This window comes from Panthera pardus, unplaced genomic scaffold, assembly GCF_024362965.1.
Source record: "Panthera pardus isolate Hobbes unplaced genomic scaffold, ASM2436296v1 HiC_scaffold_16, whole genome shotgun sequence".
Taxonomy (NCBI): Eukaryota; Metazoa; Chordata; class Mammalia; order Carnivora; family Felidae; genus Panthera; species Panthera pardus.
The window spans coordinates 146,382,067-146,406,394 of record NW_026526721.1 but is presented as its reverse complement, the minus strand read 5'-3'; the positions used below and the strand labels follow the sequence as shown (position 1 = coordinate 146,406,394).

At 46.7% G+C, this 24,328-nt stretch overlaps 1 protein-coding gene across 3 annotated transcripts in view; it reads left to right on the top strand.

Moving 5' to 3' along the window:
* The window catches only part of OSBPL10 (oxysterol binding protein like 10), a 309,461-nt gene that overhangs the window by 226,975 nt on the left and 58,158 nt on the right, over positions 1-24,328 (top strand). For all 3 annotated transcript variants that reach the window (XM_019422851.2, XM_053903898.1, XM_019422850.2), the window contains 2 exons: positions 1,632-1,842; positions 14,783-14,937. In XM_019422851.2, the coding sequence (XP_019278396.1) occupies positions 1,632-1,842; positions 14,783-14,937 (366 nt within the window). The remainder of the gene's footprint in view (positions 1-1,631; positions 1,843-14,782; positions 14,938-24,328) is intronic.

Here is a 24,328-nt window from a genome sequence, read left to right as displayed (position 1 = left end):
AATAATAATAATGTGGTTCAAGAAGCCTTGTTGAGGAGGAGGTGGCTTTTAAGCAAAGACCTGAAGGCAGAAATAAATACTTATTGAACCCCTGTTGTGCCCCAGGTACTTTTTTTTATAGGAGCCAGAATGGCCAGATGTGACCTCTGTTATCTGCCAAAAAAAAAAAAAATAATAATAATAATTTGCATGGCCCAAGGATTGGCGTGCACACTGAGGTGACAACTCCAAGCCATGTCTGTGCAGTAGCCTTAAGAGTGATTTAGAAAAAAACCATCTTTTCAAGTAATGACGCCTATTTTGGTAAGTAGAATTGCAATGGATGAGGTTTTTGTTTTTTGCTTTTTTAAAAATTTTTTTTATTTCAGCAGATCACTACACAGACACAGCAGGTATCTGTTTTCAAAAAGAAATAGAAAAATAAGGCGTAGCACAGAATGAGTTTTGTGTCCAAGTCCAGCGGCCTTTAAGAGAATTATTGCTTCTCCCCACCTGATACCATCATGATGATAAAGCAAGGATCCTCCAGGGAAGACAGTGACAGAGCGAGTTATGGCTTCAAATTAAGGATGGCTGTTGTTGGGTGGGGGTGGGGTGGGGGCTGAAAGAACAATGGCCCAGAGTCTAGAAGCCAGCAGTTGGCTGTAGCCTGTGCTGTTGAGCAGCCCCCGGGACCTTGGGCGGGTTGCTCTGCCTCCCCCACTCCTTAGAGTGACTGCTTATTTGCTAGATGCGTGCTCGATGCACGTCATCTTGTTTGGAAAGTTGTGGAACGTGAGGGCCATGAACCTCACAAGCGGACCCATCAAGTTTCTTTTCTAGCTCTTGACTTCCTTTCTCCTTGATGTGTCAGTTCGAAGATGCAGTTAGCCTCTGGCTTATCTGCCGCTTCTGAATTGAATCCAGGGCACAAAATGAGGTTCTTTACGGTTGTCCTAGCTTTGGCTCTGACGGAGGGCTGTCCCTAGAGTTCCTGGGTTTTCTTTCCTCCTGGTGTCTCACACGGTGTTAGGAGAGAAAGTCTCATCCGACTTAGCATTTTTGGGGTGGTGTGGTTCAGTGCTGGCTTGACTGTGATCTCACTCCTACCCATGCCAGCCTGAAATTTCACTTCCGTTTCTTGAACTTCAAAAAGACTGCCAAGGACATGGGCGCTGGAGCTGGGAAGAAAAGCAAAGACTCAGCCTAGCTCTGAGGCAAAGCTGTGCCTCATCCCCTGTCTCAGATAACTTTTCACATTTCAAGAGCCTTACCGGTGGCTCCAAGGACTTTTCCCTTTGATGTATTTATTGTTCACTTGCCTGCAGGGGACCAGTAAAATGATACATGCAGATGGCCCTGATGGGCCCTTTCAGCTGGACAGTTCTAAAATGCTCCTGCGATCAGAGCTGCTGCTGTGTGCCTTTGGCTACATTCACATAGATGTCACCTGGCCCGCCTCGTCCGAGGACTGCTGTGTACTGAACACCCTCCGAGCTGACTCCCATGTCACTTGCGGTCTGGGGGCGCCCGTTCCTCTCCCCACTTCCCTCTGTCGTGCCGTCCTCTGGTTTAATGAAGAGCTGCTCCCCAGCCTGTCGAAAGGCGGACCGTTCACTCTCCCCTCCGTGCCGTCTCTTCCCGTTTTGTAGATGATGAACCAGGTGGAAGGACAGCAGAAGAACCTCGTGCACGCCATCGAGTCTCTGCCCGGCTCTGGCCCCCTCACCGCCTTGGACCAGGATCTGCTGCTCCTGAAAGCTACCTCCGCCGCTACCCTCAGCTGCCTGGGGGAGTGCCTCCACTTGCTACAGCAGAGTGTGCACCGGGCGGGCCAGCCCGGCCACAAGCCGGGGGCCTCAGGTAAGACCTTCCAGCGGGCCCTGCTGTGTCTGCGACTGAGTCCTGTGTGTGCGCGTGTGTGTGCGTCTGCCCCCGTGGCCTTCCTCCTCTAAGTCCTCCATCTATCCACCTTCCATCTGCCGATCCTTTTTTTTTTTTTTTAAATGCTTTTATTTATTTATGTTTCGAGAGACAAAGCACAAGAGCGTGAGCGGAGGAGGGGCAGAGAGAGAGGGAGACAGAGGGTCTGAAGCAGGCTCTGTGCTGGCAGCACAGAGCCCGATGCGGGGCTCGAACCCACCAACCTTAAGATCGTGACCTGAGCCGAAGTCAGATGCGTAACCGACTGAGCCACCCAGGCGCCCGCCTCTGTCCGCCCTTTTATTCCTTCTGTTTCCGCATTTGTCCCTCCCTCCTTCTCTACCCAGATTTGGGATGTGTTTCTCTTTGACCAGTTAGAACTCTCACATCCCATGAAACATTTAACCAACACGTTGACACGAATACAGCGGAACTCCTTTTAGACTTGCTGCTGTCATGTTCTGTATCTCATTCCATTTGTGACTTTGCACGCAGCGCTGCATTTTTGAGACACATTGCCATACGGTCCATTTTTCTGACCGCGCCTGCGATGTGCGTCCACCGTGATTCGTGCCACACTCTGCCGAAGGACACCCGCACTGCTTCCTGCGTTCTGCCCGGCTCGCCTCGCTCAGCGCCTACCTACCTGCGTGTCCCCTCGTGGACCTGCACAAGCGTTTCTCTGAAGCACACACTGGAAACACTTCTAATTCTTGATCAAGGACCTGGAGATGATGAGGCATTCCCTTAAGATGCCCAATCCTTTTGGAGGAGGGTTTAATCAATAAGCAGATAGGAAGGTATTAGTGAGGATTAAATTCAGTGATAAAGGTGAACATAGCCGAGGCCGGTCATGTCTTGTGTAATTATAAAGCATTAGAATGAAGAGACCCAACAGACGACTCTTTGAGCTTTGTTGCCCGGGACTCACTTAATGAGGAAACGAGGCAACTTAGGTGATGAAAGAGAAGCTAGGGTCTGAGCGACAGTCTGTAATTCATGCTGTTCTCAGGTCTTCTTTGCCCTCCGTTTCACTGAGGTTAAGAGGGATGTTGGTTTTCCAGACAAGTTTCTTGGTGTCGTACCCAGCATCATTTACTGAGCTCCGATCCTGCTAGTATTTGGCCTCTGATACCCATTTTTTGAAATCATCACAGACTAGATGCATCATGCCCCTCGTTCGCATGAGATGCTGAGGCTCATAGCAGGAAAATGACTGGCCCATGGCCACTCATCTAAGTAGCAGAGCTGAGGTGAGAGACGGGCACTCCCCATTGGGCCTTTGTTCAGTTCAGAACAGACCACCGGTGGCCCCTGGGGACCTCAAACGGGGGCCGACAACACTGTCTTGCTCACGTCACAATTTTCTCACAGACGGGTATTTTGTTTTCTTTACTTTTCTCTTTATTTGGGGGAGGAGCAGAGAGAGAGAGAGAGAGAGAGAGAGAGAGAGAGAGAGAGAGAGAAAGACATAGAATCCAAAGCAGGCTCCAGGCTCTGAGCTGTCAGCATAGAGCCCACCATGGGGCTTGAACCCACGAACCGTGAGATCGTGACCTGAACTGAAGTCGGACGCTTAACCGACTGAGCCACCCAGGCGCCCCTCTTTACTTTTCTCTTTAATAATTTCAGACTTTTCAGAACATTACAAGAATAGTATGAAAAAATTCTCTTACATCCACCTCCAAATTGCTCAAACGGTAACATTTTATGACATTTGCTTCATCACCTTCCCTCTCTCTCTCTATAGCATATTATAATTGTCTAACCACTTCAGAGTAAGTTGCAGAAATGATATCTTCATTCTCATATGCTTTAATGTATTTCCTTAAAAAAAAAAAGACTATATCATGTCCTTGATATAATGTCTCCTATACAATGACAGTACAGTAGATTAGCATGGATGCATCCTATTCCCCAGTCTGTAGACCTTACTAAATTTTGCCAGTTACTCTGTGAATGTCCTTCATAACAAAAGAAAAAGTTTCTGGTGCAGGATCCAGCCTAGGAGACGATGTGTGTATATTCAGGCACAGAGTAAAGATGCCGAAACCTGCTTTTCTATCTTCTTTCTTCTCTACTTGAAAAATGGAACTTTAATGCTGAAGTCCCCATGAGACTCCTTGACATTTTCTGACCTGGATGGAGTCTCAGTGGCCCTGTTGGGGCTTGGGCAGATTCTGAGTTATACTGGAGGCTATTCAAGGTGTCCGTGATCTCTCCCATAGTATATCATAACTTCTGGCCTTTGGAACCTAATGGGCACATTGAAGGATCTTTCACCGGTAAATGTAAACTCGGACCATTTTGTTACTCCTGAAATGAAGCCCTTACATCTTCCTTCAGGGTTAGTTTCTAGCAGATTTCTAAATTTTTTTTTTCCTGATTTAGGGGGTTGGAGGGACAAGGCTCAAGGTGGAATTTCAGAGGTAATGAGAGGTTGAAATGGAAATGATCTGGGAGGACCAAGCCGTGTCTCTGAAATTGTGTCTTGTACAGCGTCACCTCCTTGCATCTTCCTTGCCCGTTCCCGTGCCCCTGCCCCATTTGACTTTCCATCTTCTCTTATTTCCAGCCACTTTTTTTTGTTGTCGCTATATTTATTATATTCACACTAAAAGCATATTCATCCAATGATAGTCCGCAGACTTACTGGTCACTAATGTTCTCCCGTTCTCCTTTCCTCATTTTTATTTTTAATTGAGCATAGTTGACCTACTGCCCTAGAATAAATTAGTTTCAGGTGTACAACATAGTGATTCAGCGATTGTATACACATTACAATTACAATGACAATATATATACATTACAAAATGCTCACCACCGTGAGTGTGTATTACAGTGTGATTGACTCTATTCCCTATGTTGGACTTTTCATCTCTGTGACTTATTTTATGACTGGGAGTTTCTACCTCTTCATCCCCTTCACCCACTTCACCCATCCCCCATCCCCTCCCCTCCCCTCCTCTCCCCTCCCCTCCTTTTAACCATTTTTTTAAGTTCATTTATTTATTTTGAGAGAGAGAGACAGCATGAGTTGGGGAGAGTTGGAGAGAGAGGGAGAGAATTCTAAGCAGGCTCCACACTGCCAGTGCAGAGCCCAGGGTGGGGCTCGAACCCACAGAGCCATGGGGTCATGACCTGAGCCGAAACCAAGAGTCGGATGCTCAATGGACTGAGCCACCCAGGGTCCCCCTGACCATTGTCACCAAGGGATTTGGCTGAAGGTTGAAGAATAGAGGGAGCATGAGGCATCACGGTGGTTATTTTGTTTTCTTGTCATCTTTTCGGCTTTTAAAAATGTTTATTTATTTATTTTGAGAGAGAGAGGGAGACAGGGAGACAGGGAGAGGCAGAGACAGAGAATCCCAAGCAGGCTCTGAGCTAACAGTGCAGAGCACGATGTGGGTCTCGATCCCATGACCATGAGATCATGACCTGAGCCAAAACGAAGAGTCGGGTGCTCAACCGGCCGAACCACCCAGGCGCCCCTCTTTTTCACTTTTAACCCTTTTAAAAATTACATTTCCTGTAACAGCCCCTACGTTTTGAAACATTCTGCACGTGTCTTTCCAATCTGTTGACAACATTGGGGGAAGAATTGAATTCCTTCCTTCATCCAAAGCATCATGCTTGCCTGCCGTTAAAATGGAGTTCCAGAATCTCAAACTAGCGGAATAAGAGAATGTGGCAACCTGGGGAGCGTCACCACAAAATACCTCTGTTGAGAATCTCAGGGCTCTTGAGGTTGATAGTAGTTACAGCAGCCTGACCTCCCCTGATAAAAACATAATGGTTGTATCTAAGGAAGTGCCAGCCTGGGTTGACACAAATCAAAATCCCATTAAAGCAAAACTCTGTCAGGGTTTCCTTTAAATGTTCGACGGGCAGGGAGGCACAGGTTACCCACAGCATACTAAATGGACACCTTGTTCTTCAAGCCACTTTGCTTTCTGCCCCCCACACGATTTCTTCCGCCCCTTTTCTGAATCAAAAATTAATTTGTGGTCTTCCAGCGTTTCATCTTCCGTAATATTTCCTTGTATCTTTTGGGCAACATGTTGGCTTTGGAGCCTTTGTCTGCAAATGTTCCTCCTTAATACTCCTTTTATCTAAAGCATGCGAGCCACCGACTGAAATCCAGAAAGACTTCAGTATTTGTCTGCCTGCCACCTCTGGGTTGTGGACTCTTAGACTTGTCTCTGATATCGTCTCTAAGATGCAGTGGCCTGAAATGTCTCATTTAACTTCCGTTTATGGGGAAGTTTCTAATTCAGATTAATAAGGGGACTTGCCTTTTCGGCCAAGGCTTCTGCAGTTCTGTTCCTGGTGACCACGAAATCTCCTTGAAGAGCTTGATGGAGACAAATGATTGATGGGGGCGGGGCAGGTGGGCATCTGTTCTCCCGGGTCTAGATGCGTGCCTCCCGGAAAGGTGGACAGGACTCCACCCGCAGCTGGAGAAGGCTGAGCCCCTTGGGGGTCTGGGCTTTAGGTGGGTGGCCAGTGCGGGAGAGAAACGAGACCCTGGAAGTGTTTCGGGGTGTGGAGTACTCTGCTGGCAGTGCTTCTGGTCACTTCCTTGCTTGCAGGTCCTGGTCCAGGGAGCATGGTTCAAAGGCAGAGCAGACTCGTAACCAGACAGGCACATTCGAGTGCCAGGCAAGAGCTGGGTGCTGAGAGAATGAGCGGTGCAAGGCATGTTGGGAGAAAGCTCTGGAATGAGAGCTGCCACAGCAGGTGACCGCAGAGCCTTGGGGAATTGCAGTGGGTGCCCCGCGTGCCCTTGGACATAAATCAGGACGAGAGATCAAGAGACGCGTAACTGAAGAGGAGAACCAGAGCCGAGTTGCATGTGCTTTCCCTAACTTGTCTTTCCAGTAACTTTTTCTTCTCTTTCAAGATCCGTGGGGCTTGTCGGTCAGGAAGCCAGTTGCGTTGGTCTTTCCATTTTGGGGTTTGGCAAAAAGGGTCCAAGAGGTGAGACTGTCATAAAGCCTTCTTGGGCTCTCTGGCCGGTGGCCTTCCTTCCGCTGTGCTTTTTTCTTTTCGTTTCTGGTTCTTTCCTTTTTTTTCCTTCCAGAGATGCCTTCAGACTCCTGGTGTTCCTCTCTCTCCACCTTGTCTCTGTCTCTTACACCTTCTTTCCTGATAACCTACTGCTTCTGGTGAAAGTGTGCCCCACATAAGTCACCTTCCTTTGTGTTGTGGTTAAAAGCCGAGATGGAAACGTGCTGAGTCCTCCAGCAGATAGCGTATTGGGGGGAAAAGAAGAAAAACTAACTTTGTAGAATATTTCAGGTGGGCGGACTTCTTTCGTGGTTGTTACAACTGTCCAAACAGAGCTTTTGGGTGGCAGATTCTCCCTAACGAAAGCAGTTAGACACGAACATCCTCGCTTTCCGTTTTAAACGTGCCTTATGTTGTCTCCAAGTTTGTAAATATTAAGCTTACTCTATTTTGGGAAACCCTCGTAGGTTTACTGAGTGTAGGAGGCATGGATTCACTGTGTTGCAGGAAGAGGGACAGGTGCCGTCATCTGTCACCGGCCTCTGGATAGAGTGGCCTCCCAGCCCCGGCATGGGGACCGCAGCTCTCAGCACTCCAGGCAAGGCTTGACCCAGGGCCAAGGACGGATTAGAAGAGTTTCACGGTCAGACCTTAAAGCCCACGGTTAAATCCTCTGTTGCTTTCTTTCTGCCTCTCGTTGGTCTAAAACACGTATAGCTGCTTTCTCTCTTTCCCGTGTGCTTCTGTCTACCTCGGTGTGTCGTGTAAGGAGCGGAGGCATGTGTCAGAGCCTGTTTCGAGGACCGGAGATGCCATTTGGTGGACCACCCTCCGCCTTCCTGTTCTCTTCTGTTGTATCACCTTTGAAGATCTCCGGCTACTTGGCTTGACGGTCTGTCAGCAGGTGCCTGATAATATTTGTTCCCAGTTGTCGTTTCACTTGGATGTCCTGGTCTGTTCTCGACCATCTATCCTAGAGCTTTCTTGACTCACTTGCTGTAGGTGTGTCCTGTTTCCTCACCCGTCAAACACCATCGATAGCAAAACACACCATTATCCTCCGTGCTGCTGAGAAGGAAGAGCTGCCGATGAAATCTGACACACCACTGAGTGGGGGACAGACCGGTGTCCGAGACGTGGCGGTGCGGAATAGGAGTTGATGAAGTATGGCTTAGACTTGCATCTTGTTTTAGGACACGATCGTGAGAGTCTGTCTTTCAGTAGAGTAACGTGGTCGACTTCTTTCTTTGTTTCAACTGGTGTTTTTCTGTTGGTGTCCTTCATGCTTTTCGTTTTTCTGCTTCCGTGTCGCCTTTTTGTTTTCTCTCTCTTTTGCTACATAGTCTGCTTCCTTGACTCATCGCCTTCGGCGTTTTGGGAAAAGGACGTATATAAATCCTAGTAGCGGTTACAGTACATTTTTCAGGAGCATTCTTTAACCTATATTTTTTTTCTCCCTTTTTCCTTTGCTCATTTGTTTCTTCACTTCAACATAGGAGTGGCATCATATGGTATTTGTCTTTCTCTGACTGACTCATTTCGCTTAGCAGAATGCATTCCAGCCCCATCCGTGTCATCGCAAATGACAAGATTCCATTCTTTTTTATGGATGAATAACACACACACACACCGCACCTTCTTTATCCATTTATCAGTTGGTGGACACTTAGGCTGTTTCCATAATTTGGCTACTCGAGACAATGCTGCTATAAACATAGGCTTAGCCTATACTTTTCTAATCCTCAGAGTCAAGAATGACACCTCTTTTTGACTCTCGTTTAGTTGTAAGCCACCTACTTCCAATTTCCTGTTTCTCTGCTATACTCTTCCCAATTTTTGATAATATAACGTGGTGGGAGGTGTTGTTAATATTTTAATACTAATTCAGTACTTCATGTGATAACGGTCAAATCTTTTTAAAAAATAATTTTGACTCAACATTCCGTTATGTAACCATGTTTAGAAAAATTACTTCAGTTTACTTCCAGGGCTGGGACTAGGGTGAGCTGAGTGAGGTACTCAGCTTGAGCACACACTGAAAGGGTGCGGATGTAATTAAGATAAATGATGTTGTTTCCTTGAAAAAAATTTTTAACGTTTATTTATTTTTGAGAGACGGAGCGAGAAAGCATGAGCAGCGGGGAGGGGCAGAGAGAGAGAGAGAGAGAGAGAGAGAGAGAGAGAGACAGACAGAGAATCCGAAGCGGGCTCCAGGCTCCGAGCTGTCAGCGCAGAGCCCGACGCGGGGCTCGAACCCACGAACCGTGAGATCATGACCTGGGCCAAAGTGGACGCTCAACTGACTGAGCCACCCAGGTGCCCCGATAAATGGCGTTTTAATGAAATGTTTTTAAACCAAAATTAATGCAAAAATAATGAAGGATGAGCAAAATATCAAAATTTTAAATTAAAGACAGGATTCAGCACAGTGAGGCAAGGGAGACGGAGTCTTATGAGACTTTTCTTTCTTTTCATTTACTTTGGTTCAAAAATACTGTGTGAAAATGTCATTTATCTTGATTACTGAGTGTCTTGGTGCCACTTTAAAATTTACACCCCGGGGGGGGGGGTGTCCTTTTTACCTCCCCTCATGCCAGTTCTGCTCAGCCGTGTGTTTAACTGGGCTCATTGCACACTACCAGTCCAAAAGGACTTTTCTAGTCTCCAGCTCCTAATTGTGCTTCTGTTCATCACATACTGGTACATGTCCGCAGGTCGTTTTGAACCCCCAGAAGGTGGAAACTTTTGAGTCTCTCTAGTGCTATGGGAAAACCTGCACTGTATAGAGTTTAAGAGTCTGGGCTCTAGAGCCAGGCTGTCTGGGTTGTAATCTTGACTTTACCACCCACTGGCTATTTGCACCTCTGTTTCTTAATCTGTCAAATGGGCATAATAGTAAGACTACCTCATGGGTCGTTTTTAGGATTAGATGAGTTAACACATATAAGGTGTATACACTAGTCCTTGGCACTTCGCAAGAGCTCAGTAAATGTTGACTTTTTTTAGCAGAGGGAAGGTGAGTTAGCTCCAGACAGCATGGTCCCCTGGCCCCTGACCCCCCCCCCCCCAAATCTGTAGACTTTTATTTGCATCTTCTGACAGTTAGTATTGTAGCAAAATTCATAATTCTTTTGTTTTCCTTTAAGGCAAGTCCAACTTTTCTGCCTTAAATGATTGGAAAAATATTCCCTTGATGTTTGTTATTCAAAAATATTGCCGAGTTTCACGAGCTAGGCATTCATTATACTCTACTTTCCTATGAGTTGGACATTTCAGCGACGAAAAGCCTAAAAAAAGATTGCCGGGCTGTGCCTACATGTGTCTTTTCCCGTTGACTTTGATGGAATGTGGTAGACTGTATCGTCAGCACCCACGGCTCTGTCTTCAGCTCAGGCTGTTTCTTTTCCTTTCTTTCTCTTTTTTACATTTATTTATTTTTGAGAGACCGAGTGTGAGCGGGGGAGGGACAGAGAGAGAGGGAGACACAGAATCTGAAGCAGGCTCCAGGCTCTGGGCTGTCAGCACACAGCCCGACGTGGGGGCTCGAACCCGTGAACCGTGAGATCGTGACCTGAGCCGAAGTCGGACGCTCAACCGACTGAGCCACCCAGGCGCCCCAGCTCGGGCTGTTTCTTTTCTGCTGTCGTCACTTGCTGTTTCTGTTCCATTGACCGGCCCTCTGTCCATCAGGATCTCTTGGATCTCTGTTGTGCATCTTTGGGATTCTCTTCTGTCTCACTGTTGCCTTGCTGCTCTTTGCAGCTGTACCTGGGGGAGCTTCCTTGTCTCCACATATTACCTATTTGACTTTCTGTGGTGTTGATTCTTCTTCCCAGTTTCAGTGTTAATTTTAACTCTACTAATGCTGATTCACTTTCCTCATAATTCCTTAGTGCATCTATCTCCTTTTTCACCTCAGTCTGTTTTCTCCTCCAGCTTTCTGGTCTTGTTTCATAGAGGCTCCTTTGTTCTGTGTCGTACTGATGAGATGCCTTTCCCGATGTTTTCTCTGATGCCTTACGTTAGGAATTTCAGAGAGGTGCTTCCTTCCTCTAAGCCTTCCGAGGATACCGTTTCTTTTCCCCAGCTCGGTACAATCCTTTTGATTTATTCTGTGTTAGAATTTTCCTCCTTCGTCCTGAAATGAAGCAGGCCTATCCAGACTCCTAAACTAAGTGATCATTTATTGGAGCACCCGGGTTAGTACTGACTCACTGGTTCTTTGTGCTGAATCCATAGAGTATACAAAAAACTACTTTCCCCAGCATGCATTGCTACCTTTGTTCTTCCAGTCCTGGCCTTTGTCTATCCCAGGATGCAGTGTGTCACTGCCTGTGAGACTCTGCTTCCCTCCCCATTATCTCCTGGGTTATCACCTCTGAATGATGGTGATAGGGAGGTGAGGGAGGGACAGAGTTGAGGTGTGGGAAAATGAAGGGAGCATTGTCTTGATTGCCTTTTTAAGATTTCCTAATTATTCTAGATGAAATTTACTACTTGTATAATTTTTTTTAATTTATTTTTTATTTATTTATTTTAAAAATTTTAATCTTTATTTTTGAGAGAGATGGAGAGAGAGAGAGAGAGAGAGAGAGAGAGAGAGAGTGAGTGTGGGGGAGGGGTAGAGAAAGAGGGAGACACAGAATCCGAAGCAGGCTCTAGGCTCCGAGCTGTCAGCACAGAGCTCAACGCGGGGCTTGAACTCACAACCTGCAAGATCATGACCTGAGCCGAAGTTGGATGCTCAACCGACTGAGCCACCCAGGAGCCCCTAACTTTTTTTTTTAAAGCACTCCTGTATTTATGAGCTAGTTGCCCAGTATTTAAGATCTGAATCCAGCTCTCAGTCCCTGAGAAGTAGTTGGTTGGCAAGACAGGTGTAAGAAGTCTCTTTCCTCCTTTCTCATGGCAGATTCTAGTGTCTTGAACTTTGGGTTGGTTTTCTTAGTTCAGCCCCATGTATCCCCATCCATCTTATTATTTATGGGGACTCCTCCCAAGTCTGGAGTTTCTTGGGGGTTTTTTTTAGTTTATTTATTTTGAGAGAGAGAGAGACAGTGAGAGAGAAGGCAAGAGAGGGGTAGGGACAGAGAGAGAGAAGGAGAGAGAAATCCAAGCAGTTTCCATACTGTCCGTGCAGAGCCTGACGTGGGGCTTGAACTCCCAAACCATGAGATCATGACCTGAGCTGAAATCAAGAGTCGGATGCTTGACTGAGCCACCCAAGTGCCCCTAAAAATTTATTTTTTAAGTAATCTCTACACCCACCATGGGACTCATACGTAAAAACCCAAGATCAAGAGTCACATGCTCCACTGACTGAGCCAGCCAGGCGCTCCTCACCTTCTTTCAAATGGCCTCAAGAACTGATATACAGATGCCATTTTGCCATTAAAAAAGGTGGAAAACACACATACTAAAAAATTTACCAATTTTAACTCTTTTTAAGTATCTAGCTCGGTACAGTGTTGAATACTTTCACATTGTTGTGTAACCAACCTCTAGAAAACTCTCCATCTTGTGAAACAAACTCCATACCCATTAAACACTAACTCCCCTTCCCCTTGCGACCACCATCCATTCTACTTTCCGTCTCTCTTTTTGCCATTTCTCGTTTTTTTTTTTTTTTTTTTTTTTTTTTTTTAGGAGGTTGTGAAACTCACATTCCTTTTGAAATTTACTGTCTCCGAAAGTCTTAATAGTCATTCATTCATTTGGCACATATTTATTGACCGTGTGTTGTGTGTCAGACCATATTCTAGGTTTTGGGGACACAGCCACGAGCAGGGGCAATATTGTCTCTGCTTTCAGGTGCTGACATTTTAGGAAGGAGAGAAACACAGTAGACAAACAAATGAGCAGGGTGAGCTTAGATAGGGAGTTTAGATACGTGCTGTGAGGACAGTAAACTGACTGACGGGGCCGGGGGTGCTTTGGGGATGGTGCTTTGGCTGGGGAGGTCCCAGGGGGCTTCTCTGAGCAAGTGATGTTTGAGTCAACCCCTGGATTTACGCAGGAGAGCTCTCCCCCAGGTAGAACTGGGGGGGGGGGGGGGCGTGTTCTGAATGGGAGGAGCACCAGGCGCGAAGGCTCTTGACCGTAATGAACTTGGCTCGCTTGAGGAATGGAAAAACTACCAGCCTGAGCCCAGTAAGCAATGAGGAGAAAATGAAATGAGACTGGGCAGTCTTGCAAACCAAACAGCTAGATTATGTTCCAGTTGCCACGAGGAGCCACTTGAGGCTTTTAAGCCACAGCTATGTGATCGAACACCTGACAGAAAAAAAAAATTTTTTTTTGCATAAAACTGTGTTTGTGTAGGATAATCCCGTACACAGCGACAGGCACGCTGCACATATCCAGCTCTTTGATCTGCCTCTGTTACTTTGTTTCCATCAGCCAGAGTCTCCCCAGTGTTAAAAGCCTGGGATGCTTGCAGGTTTTTCTTTGACTAACTGTAATGAAAAGGTTGATGGGTATGATTACTTTACAGGTGGAACTCCTGAGACCCTGAGAGGTCGAGTTCTAGTGCCCATAAGGCAGGATCCACTTCAGCCCACCTTTTCTTCATCCCTTATACCTGCTCTTAGACCAAGAACATAGCCTCCAGAGGGAGGGTCAGCTGAGTTTGAGATCTTTTCTTATTCGAATGGTGGAATTGCTATTCGCAAGAGGAAAGGGAATTCCCTGCCATCACTCCTGTCCCCATTAGTAAGTATATATAGATAGTCTGTAATAATACCTGACTCGGAAATAAACATATGAGAGCTAAAAAAAAAAAAAAAAAAAAAAAAAAAAAAAAAAAAAGTTTTTGTTTTTCCCCCAAGGATTGAGGGAAGATTAGAAAAATGCTTTTGTTTTACGAGACTGGTGTTTGTAAAATGTTTCTTGCTCGAGTGGAATGAACATGTGTCCTTAGGGGCTTCCTGACATTGGCAGAGGTGGGGGCATGTGATGCAGGCACCTTTTCAGAGCCGTGGTCATGATGTCAGTTGGCATTTGTTTTTTAATGTTTGCTTATTTTGAGAGAGAGAGAGAGCTCACTCAAGAGAGAGCATGAGTCGGGGAGGGGCAGAGAGTGGGAGGGGAGAGAATCCCAAGCAGGCTCCACACCGTCAGTGTGGAGCCCAATGAGGGGCTCGAACTCCGCGACTGTGAGATCGCGACCTGAACCGAAACGGGGAGTTGGACGCTTAACCAAGTGAGCCACCCAGGTGCCCCATCAGTTGGCATCTACGCCACAATGTGAGCAGCCCATTTCTGATCAAATTTGACTTGTTTTTCACTATAAATATATATTTTTAATTTTTTAAATGAAAAATAAAATTTTTTTTTTAAATTTTTGTTTTGACACAGAGAACATGAGCAGGGGAGAGACAGAAAGAGAGGGAGACGCAGAATCCGAAGCAGGCTCTGGGCTCCGAGCTGTCGCCACAGAGTCCGAGGCGGGGCTCGAACTCACAGACCGTGAGACCATGACCTGAGCGGAAGTCAGACACTTAGCTGACTGAGCCACCCAGGCACCCCTTTTTATAAATATTTTTTGAAGATTAAAAAAATTAAGAAAAACACCTTTAAGAAAATCTGGCTTTGGTGAATGCACTCCCCCCCCCCCCCCCAAAAAAGACGGGGAAAGAGCCAGCCTGTGGTGAATCTGGCATTGCCATTGTACAGATTCCAGTTTATAAATAGATCCAGATCTGCACGGCCCTTGGTACCTCATCCAAAACAGGCCCACTGACATTTGCCACAGGCCACTTCCTGGGCCCCTTTCGGGTCAGCCTCCTTATACAGTGGGGCACGGGTCTCTCTTGAGCCGTAAATGCTTGCCTTGGAAAATCCTAGGCATCATCCCGGGTCTTTCTTTCAGAGAACATCCTGGGATGGCACGGGCCCGAGTCACATTCCACGGAGCAGCTGAGAAACGGGACGCTTGGCTCTTTGCCCGCAGCCAGCGCCAACGTAACCTGGGCGATTTTACCAAACTCCGCCGAAGACGAGCAAAGCCCACAGCCAGAGCCAGAGGTAAGCGAGCCGTGCGTTCTCTCTCGGCACCTGCGTGGCTTGTGTTCTCGCTTGTCCCGAAACGTAGCAATCGTATTTGTAACTTGCTCGTCTCTTTGTTTCAAGAGGAGCCAAATCATAAAACGGAAGCGTTGCCTGGAGAGGGAAAAGCGGGTCGGCGTGCGCCTGGCACGTCTGTTCTCGTGTCTGGCAGCTGCTGTGGGTGCGATGCGATCCGACCCACGAGGAATCTCCTGTTTGCATTGAAATGGGAGTCGTTTTAACTCCAAGTGGGAGAAACTCAAACGATGCCCGTTGACGCGATGGGAGCAGTTACAATATATCATGTCGCTCCCCTGAATAATGGCTTCTTCATGTGGTCTGTGCTAACCTAAGCGCCTGCCTCACACGCTCGAGCCCTGCATGCTCCAGAACCAGGCCAGGGTCCCCCCGGGGCGGTGGCTGGCACTCCCGGGCATTGCGCTGCAGCCGGGTCCCCGCTGCAGGGGACAGCTGTCCTGCCTGGGCCGGGAGGGGCAGTCCCCGCAGATCCTCGCGACCGGCCGGGCTCTGGCAGGCTTCGTGGACTGTCACCTGCCCGCAGGACTCTCCCGACTGACCGTACCCCTGAGCGGCGGCCGGAAGGAAGCCAGATGCAGCATTTCCTTTTGTTAATTTTACTTTGCGTCGCGAGGGAACTTTGTTGTTTGTGGCTTTGGATGCGCCCGTCCTATTGACGTGACCCTGTGACCTAGGCGGAGCCGTGCTTGAACCGGGTGTGAGGGGTTGTTCTTCCTTCCAGACGAAAACACCGTAGCCTGAAAACTGAAGGGCATTCATAAAATCTGCTTTGGGAGGTTGAAAGCCCCAAGGCAGCTTCTTGGATCAAATGGTCTTGGTGGTCGACAGAGCATGTTTTCCGGGGCACCTGGGTGGCTCAGTCGGTTAGGGTCCGACTTCGGCTCAGGTCATGATCTCACGGTTGGTGAGTTCGAGCCCCGCGTCGGGCTCTGTGCTGTCGGCTCGGAGCCTGGCGCCTGCTTCGGATTCTGTGTCTCCTCTTTTTCTGCCCCTCGTCCACTCACTCATGCTCGCGTGCGCTCTCTCTCTCTCTCTCTCTCAAAAATAAACATTAAAGAAGAAAATACCGTTTAGAAATGTTGTCCAAGCTTCACATGATTATATTCTGTGACAGGGACTTGGTAGCTTAGCTCTCCCAGAGGCAGGATGAGCCTGCCCACAGATATTTCATTAGCATCTATCAGGTGCCTTCACAGGGCGTGAAATGAACAGGGGGCGTGAGATTCTTGAAAGCACTTGCCTCTACCTGTACGATGAGATTCCGGTGGATCAACTTGCAGCTGATGTGAAGGTGACTCAGAAGGTAAGTTGGTGGCAGCTGAGTAAATGGTAGGAGCCCTGCTGCCCTATTGTTCTTCTGAGAGCCTTGGGTTGGGTCGCATGGGAGGGTTGAAAACTGCAGTATGCTTCATTTCCTTCTCAACAAACCTTTGGGGGGGGGGGGGTCGCATCATAATAAATATATTTATATTTAAGGTCTTGCTCTAGGGAAAAATGAAAAGAGTAGGCGAGTAAGTTATTGGATATTTAGTAATAATTCTTTAGGTTCTCACTCCCAGCAGCATTCTTGGGCAAAACCTAACAGACGCCATCACCTAATAAGCGTACTTACCAGGGCTGGTGACCTTGCCCGTCCTGTGAATCCATCGTTGTGCCTTCTGCTCTTCCCTGACAGTGCTCCCTCCAACCCTGATTCTCGAGAGGCCAGATCCGTCCTTTTTACGTAAAATGGTTGTCCGCTTTGCTGTACCGATCACTAGCCTCGGCAGAAGAGTGTATTGCTGTCCACGAGAAATAACCAGCTTCCCAATTCAACTTGTTAAAAATACTTTGAGGGAGAAGAAGTAGGGAGAACTTTTTCCCCCTTAAGTTAGGAACATCTTTAATTTCTGGTTGTCGTATTCCGTTTACTCCAGTCCGAGCAGCGTAAGGTGTTGTTGGGTATGTCCCTACAGCAGCGAGGACTTATGGCGGGGGGAGGGGGGGGTGATGGCAGCTTGATGGTGTTTTGATGGTTTTCTGAGATGGGATCGGTTAGAGACTCCTCTCATTCCCCCCCCCCCCCCCCCCCCCCCCGAGCGACAGCTCTGGTAGATGAGTCTCACAGCCCCAAAACGGTCGGTTTCTATTTTTATTTTGTCCTCTGTCACTTTTTTTTTTTGTCTTAAGAATTGAAGAAGCTAGCAATATCCACCCAATAGTTTTCCTGTCAGAAAAAAGGAAAATGTTTCCGTTGCCTCCCTTTTGTACAATTTGGAGGACTAACCCAAGAAGAAATGAAGTGAAAGTCCTTATGAGAAGCTTCCTTAACCCTTTGATACAGAGAGTAGAGTTACTATGTGAGTCCCTGCCGGGGAACTCAGGATTGTAATTATGGTGGCACTTGAATTAAGTAAACTGTTTTCTTCTGGTGTATTGCTTTGGTCACGCGTTAAGTGTTTAGAAGGGATAATTAGGGTGTAAAAGGTATGCCTCCCTCTGCTACGTGGGTGCTTGTTTGCTACCACTAAGCAATTAACTCAGTCCAGTTCTCACTGGGCACAGACTGGGTGTCCTACCATTCAGTTCGACTCTTGACGTTATCCACCTGGGCGGAGTGTCAGATCCCACAGGTTAAGGGCTCAGCCCCCCAGGACTCTCCCATCCCCCCTCCCCCCACCACTCCAGCCGATGACAAGTCCAGGCCACCCGTGCTTCTGCCCAACCGGCTATAGGTCAGAAGTTCCCACAAACCCCAGCGTGAGTTTGGATCATTTGCTAGAACAGCTCACAGAACTCAGAGAACTGTTTACCCGTTTATTATATACAAGGTTGTAATTCGGGACCAGGTGCAAGAGGTGCATGGGGAAGGCTCACGAGTTTCCATGCCCTCCCCAGCCACCTCCGTGTGTTCACCAACCTGGAAGCTTCTGAACCCTATTCTTTTGGGGTTTTATGGAAGCTGTATTACGTAGGGATTGATTAAATCGTTCCTGACTGAACTCAACCTCCGGCCCCTCTCCCTTCCCTGGATGTCAGGGGGTGGGACTGAAAGTTCTGCCCCTCGAATCAATTTTACTTCCCCCAGGAAACTGCGTCCTTCCTTAGGTTACCTAGGGGCTTCTAAATGTCATTCATTAACATAACAAAAGACACCTTTCTTTCTCACCCCACTCTCCTCACCCCTTCATCCCTTAGGGAATTATCAGAGTTTTAAGAGCTCTGTGCCCAGAATGGGGACAGACACTCTTTCTTACTATGAAAGTGTTATACTCCCCTCCCCTATTCTGGCTTTCCTGTAAAACAACTTACAGATACCTGGAAAATTAATGCGTTTTCAAGCTTAGTCTGTTCAATTCCCAGCAGAATAAAACTGAAAGACCAGTGTGTATTTAATATATGAGTTAGAGTAGAACTGTGGTTCTACTCTACTAAAATTTTATTCTGCTGGGGCTAGAACTAACTGCATGTGAAAATGAAATATTCGTCCATAATGAAATGAGTTAGGATCTTGGTTTTACCCATTAGCAGACGATTTTTCAACTCCCTTCGCACCGTTTGAAATTGAAATTTAGAAAAAGGTTTTTGTTGTGCTGTCTTGGGAAAGAATACCTTGTAGTAGGGTAAGGGAGAACAGTGATGGGGAGATATCGGGATTGACCCTCTCGGCCCTCCTGATGGGAAATCTAACAACGGCATGTCCCGGAATTTTGTACGGCTAGGTGTCGGAATGCATGATCGGCTTCATAAATGAACTTGTGTGAGACTTGGAAGCCTGAGAGGAAACCAAGAAACCAAGTTCCTTGTGCTGGTGCTGCTGGTGGGCAAGTCATGGGGGTGTGTGTGTCCCAAGGCAGTTGCGGGGGCCAGACGCATTGTCCGAGGGCCTCAGGTCCACCTGCTTGGGCTGGAGAGGCTGTTGGGGTGGCAGCCGCGGCTGCTTCCCACCATCAGGACCTTGGCTACCTACCGCCTACCATGGTGTGTCCTTGAAATAAAAGTTGAAGGGGTCTTTGCTCTTCCACTCCTCTCAGAGATTCTGTAAGCACCTAATTCCCATATCTAATCCCTTTCTGATTGAAATACCTGGTGTGGTTTCTGTTTCCTGCTGCAGATCAAGACTAGTCAGTTGCACTTGGGGATCAGAAAGCAGAGGGTGACATGGAGACAGTCGTGTGTGTGACCCTGTGGACCTACCTTTCTGGAGGGACAGAACCTTCATTTTTTTTTTTTTTAATTTTTTTTTTTAACGTTTATTTATTTTTGAGACAGAGACAGAGCATGAACGGGGGAGGGGCAGAGAGAGAGGGAGACACAGAATTGGAAGCAGCCTCCAGGCTTGGAGCCATCAGCCCAGAGCCTGACGTGGGGCTCGAACTCACGGACCGCGAGATCATGACCTGAGCCGAAGTCGGACGCTTAACCGACTGAGCCACCCAGGCACCCCAGAACCTTCATTTTTTTAAAAGTTAGTTTTATTGAGGCGTAATTCATAAATAGTAAAACCCACCCCTTTTTGAAATAGTTTTGAGAGAGAGAGAGAGCGTGCGAGCAGCGGAGGGGCAGAGAGAGAGGGAGACAGAGGATCAGAAGTGGGTTCTGTGCCAACAGCAGACAGCCGGACACAGGGCTTGAACCTATGAACCGTGAGATCATGACCTGAGCCGAAGTCGGATGCTTAATGACTGAGCCACCCTGGGGCCCCATACCCGCCCTTTTAAAATGCAGTTTTGTCACTTTTAAAGAATTAAAACACAGAGTAGCTCTGTCACTTGACAAAATTCCCTTGTGTTCCTTCATAGTTAGCCCCTCCCCCTAGCCCTGGACAGTCCTCATCTGTTTTCTGTCCAGGTAGCTTTGCCTTTTCCGGAAATCCACAGAAATGAAATCATACGGTGTGTGTCCCCTTTTGAGTCTGGCTTCTTTTGTTTCGCGTAATGCATTTGAGAGCCGTGCACGTTGGCGTGTTAATCAGGGCTTCCCGCCTTCTTCCTGCTGACTTGTATCCATTGGATTCAGAGTTGGTTTCCCCACTCACCAATCGAAGAACATTTGGTAAACTTAACTTAAATCCCCCACGGATAAACTAGAAACAGGGAAGCATGTGTTAATCATTTAAGGCAGATATTTGGTGTCTGAATACCTACCCTTGGCCAGGAGGGAGGAGGTGGAGAATCGCTACTACCAATCTCTTTCTCGGAGACCCTGAGCAGAGGTATTTAAGCTAGTGCCTCGAGAGCCCGCTGTCAGTTGCTGTGCACCCCTGCGTTGACTGTTCCTTTACAGACATTGCCTGGTTAATTGTCTGAACTTCAGGGCAACAAAGCTGTCAAGAGACCGCACACCGTACATCCCCCCAAATCTAGCAGGTTCAATAAGACTTCTTTTTCTTTCTTTCTCACATTTATTATTTTTGAGAGAGAGAGAGAGAGAGAGAAAGAGACAGAGCGTGAGTGGGGGAGGGGGAGAGAGAGAGAGAGGGAGACACAGAATCCGAAGCAGGCTCCAGGCTCCGAGCCGTCAGCCCAGAGCCCGACGTGGGGCTCGAACCGGTGAACTGCAGGAACTGCAAGATCGTGACCTGAGCCGAAGTCGGATGCTTAACTGATTGAGCCACCAGGTGCCCCCCGCCTTTTTTTTTTTTTTTTTTTTTTAACAGAAAGACTTCTTATAATGTCCCTAAGTACTGAGCATTTAGCCAAATGGGCTTTGGTTAGAAAATTGCAAAATTGAATTTTTAAGTAAGCACATCATAATCTCTCCCCCACTTCCCCAAGGGAGGGGAGGAAATTGTTTTACAAATGAAGGAAGGAGACAGATATAAAAGACTTAGCTGAATTTTGCCTCAAGAAGAATTTCCATGCCCTTGGTGGATTCGTCATTTTAGCACTGAACTTTTGAACCACCTAACAACACAGAATGCTGTCAATTTGAAATCGTCTGACGTTCAAGTTGAAGCCTGGCCAGTATAATCCCCTCAACCCAGTTTTATCATCTCCTGATTCTTCACCTCCACGATACATAAATGTATAGGTATTGATGACTAAGGGTATGCATCAGGCACAGGATGGTGATGGATTTTGGAAGATAAGGTAATAGATTGTTTTGATCCTTTGGATAATTAACACAAGTGTTCAGTCTTACGTGTTTGTTCAAAATATGTGACACCCATTTATTTGGTTCCAACCATTTAATGAAGGAGTGAGACATTTATCACTGACTTCTGGCAATTGAAAATCACTTTATTGAATTCTGAATTTAATTTCAAATGGTCGCTACACGGGAAATATTGTTGATCACATTTGTTAGAATTTGTTACAAGGAAGTTCATGGGGAAAACTATCCCCTCCCCACCCCACTCCCCATCCTGTCACCAGTTTGATCGCATCTCCTTCCCAGATCCTGTAGAACACCTCTTTTTTTAAAATCTTTTCTTTGAATCACTAAATCTTAGAGTAGTCATTAGGGGTCAGATGGCTGCTCTCCAAAATGGAGTGACTAACTGGCCAAAAGTCCACAAAACTGGCCCATGGGAGACGAGATTTGTATCTGGACTTCCTCTCTCCCAAGCCAATACCTTTCCTCCACACCAGACCATCTCCTGTATCTGGTAGGATTCTTTCAGTTACAATAGCAGAGACTCGAACAACTAGTGGCTCAAGCAATAAATAAAATCTTCTCACAGAATAAGAATTCTGCCAATCAATACTTCCAGGTTTGATGGCCTCAAAGGCACAGGCTTCTGAAAAAACAGTATGGAGCTTCCTGAAAAAATTAAAACGAGAACTACTGTATAATTCAGTCATCTCACTTTTGTGTATTTATCTAAGAGAATCTCTCAAAGAGATGATTATTGTAATTCAGAATAGCCAACAGGTAGAAACAACCCTACATGATCATCTGTGGATGAATGAGTACAGAAAACGTGGTTACACAATGGATTTGCATTCAGGCTTTAAAAAGAGTGAAATCTTGTCATTGGCTGCGACATGGGTGAACCTTGAGCGCATGATGTTGAGTGAAGTAAACTGGTCATGATTCCATTTACATGAGGTATCTAAGTATTCAAAGTCAAACAGAAAGTAGACTGTTGGTTGCCAGGGTCAGGGAGGTGGTAGAGAGGGAGAATTGAGGCGATGCTGTTCAAAGAGTTTAAAGCTTCAGTCATGCAAGGTGGAAATGTTCTAGAGATCCGTGCAACAGTGTGCATGTAGCTAATACCATACACCTAAAAATTTATCAAGTGGGTACATTTCAGGTGTTTTTATCATGTAAAAACTGATTATTTCTGTTTAAAAGGGTGTGTGTGTGTGCGTGTGTGTATGGATGGATTTCTTCTCTTCTTCTTACTATTGGCTTTTTATCCTTAGGCGTGTCACTTCCTGATTGCTGCATGACAACTACAGTCCCCAGCATTACATCCTCACAACAGTATCCTTTAGAATGTAGGAAGAGATGGGGGGTGCTCTTCTAAAGACTCTTACTCTTTTCCAAGACTCTTGATGTGGGAAGGGCAGCCCCCCGCCGCTGGTCCCCATACACTCTTTCCGTTATATGGTAGCCAGAACTGGATCACGTGCCCACGCCAAGACCTAGAACACATTGTCGGTAACTGGATTTCTAGAACTACTTCAAAGCAATCATGAGTCTGCCTCTGTGGCTGTGGAAGAGTGGGCCTTCCCTGAGTCAAAGGATCTCGAGTCCTAGAGATCTCAAAATTGGATTCGTTAAGCAAGGTTGGAAGAGGAATCTGCCTTTGGGCAGTAACCGATGGTGTCTGCTGGATCCCTAAATGTGCCCCGAGGAGCTTTTCTTCATGCAGAAATCATCTTCAGCTTCCCTAGGACTTTTCTAACCCGGCCATGTCATCTTGGAGACCAGATTCTTTGAAGGTAGACCCCACCTCTGGTGCCTCTTTGAAGATTCCAAAGCAGTTAGGAAAGTACTGTGCACATAGTAGACTGTTTATAAATATTTGCCGAAGGAATGTGAATGATAAGGTCCATTTGTACTGTTCATAACTAAAGGGCATGCTTCTCCCTTGTTCTCAGTTCTAGGCCTCGCTCTTCCTGGTGGTTCTGGAAGCCCCGGTAGAAGTAAGTTTAACTTATTGAGTGGCATATGAGTTACATAGGCTGCTGTGACAAAAGATTCATTATTGGCCCGTGTCCTGGACCTTTCCAGGCAGAAGGCTCTCCTCGTTGGTCCGTTTCTAGCCATTGGCGTTGACCACCTATGCAAAAGGTACTAGATGGTGGTAGTTATATGTGGGACCCTTGTTATAGCCACTGAAGACAGTTTTAGGTCCTGACATGAGGAGTGCACAGTGGCTTGATCATCTGGGTGTTTTTTCTTCTGCTCTTCTGGCTACTGGACTGAAAGGAAAGTAGTCCATCCATCGGGCAAATGTAGAAGATTGCTATCTGACCCTCAGGACATTAAAAAATCAGAAGGATTCAGGTTGTTACTTACCTTTGCAGACACACTTCTCCCAAGTTTGCTCTGTGTCTGAATATACTAAGACAGTAACTATTCATGTACTCAGTTATTTGTTTATTCATCAAACATGGAGTTACTATGTGTTGGACATTGAACAGAGAACTCCTTAGTTCAGAAGATTTTTATAACCTAGTACTATAAACTGAATTGTGCCTACCTCCCTTTGCAAGTTCATATGTTGAAGCCCCAGCCCCCACGTGACGTATCAGGGAGACAGTGTCTTTGGGAGGCAGCTAAAGTTAGGTGAGGTCATAAGGGTGGGGCTCTAATCCAGCACCCTAATCCAATAGGACTGTAGTCTTGTAAGAAAAGGAAGAGAAGGAGACCCCTTTCTCTGCCCTGTGAAGACAGAGTGAGAAGGCGGCTTTCTGCAAACCAGGAAGAGCCCTCTCACCAGAACCCAACCATGTTGTATCCTGATCTCAGTCGTCCAGCCTCCAGAACTACGAGGAAAATAAATTCTCAGGCACCTGGGTGGCTCCATTGGTCAAGCGTCTGACTCTTGGTTTCGACTCAGATCATGATCTCACGGTTCGAGAGTTCAAGCCTTGCATCAGGCTCTGTGCTGACAGCACAGAACCTGCTTGGGATTCTCTCTCCCTCTCTCTGCCCCTCCCACTCTCTCTCCCCCGCTTCTCTCAAAATAACTAAATAAACTTCTGGAAAAAAATTCTCTTGTCTAAACCGTCTTGTTCATGGCATTTTGTTATGGCAACCTGCGCTAAGATACTCAGCTTCTTAACAACTTGCATAATTCACAATACTTATGATTTGTTTTATATTTCGAGATTAGAAGCAGAAGAGATGGTATTTAGGCAAGTGATGTTTCCAGGGAGTGATATTTCCAGGTTAG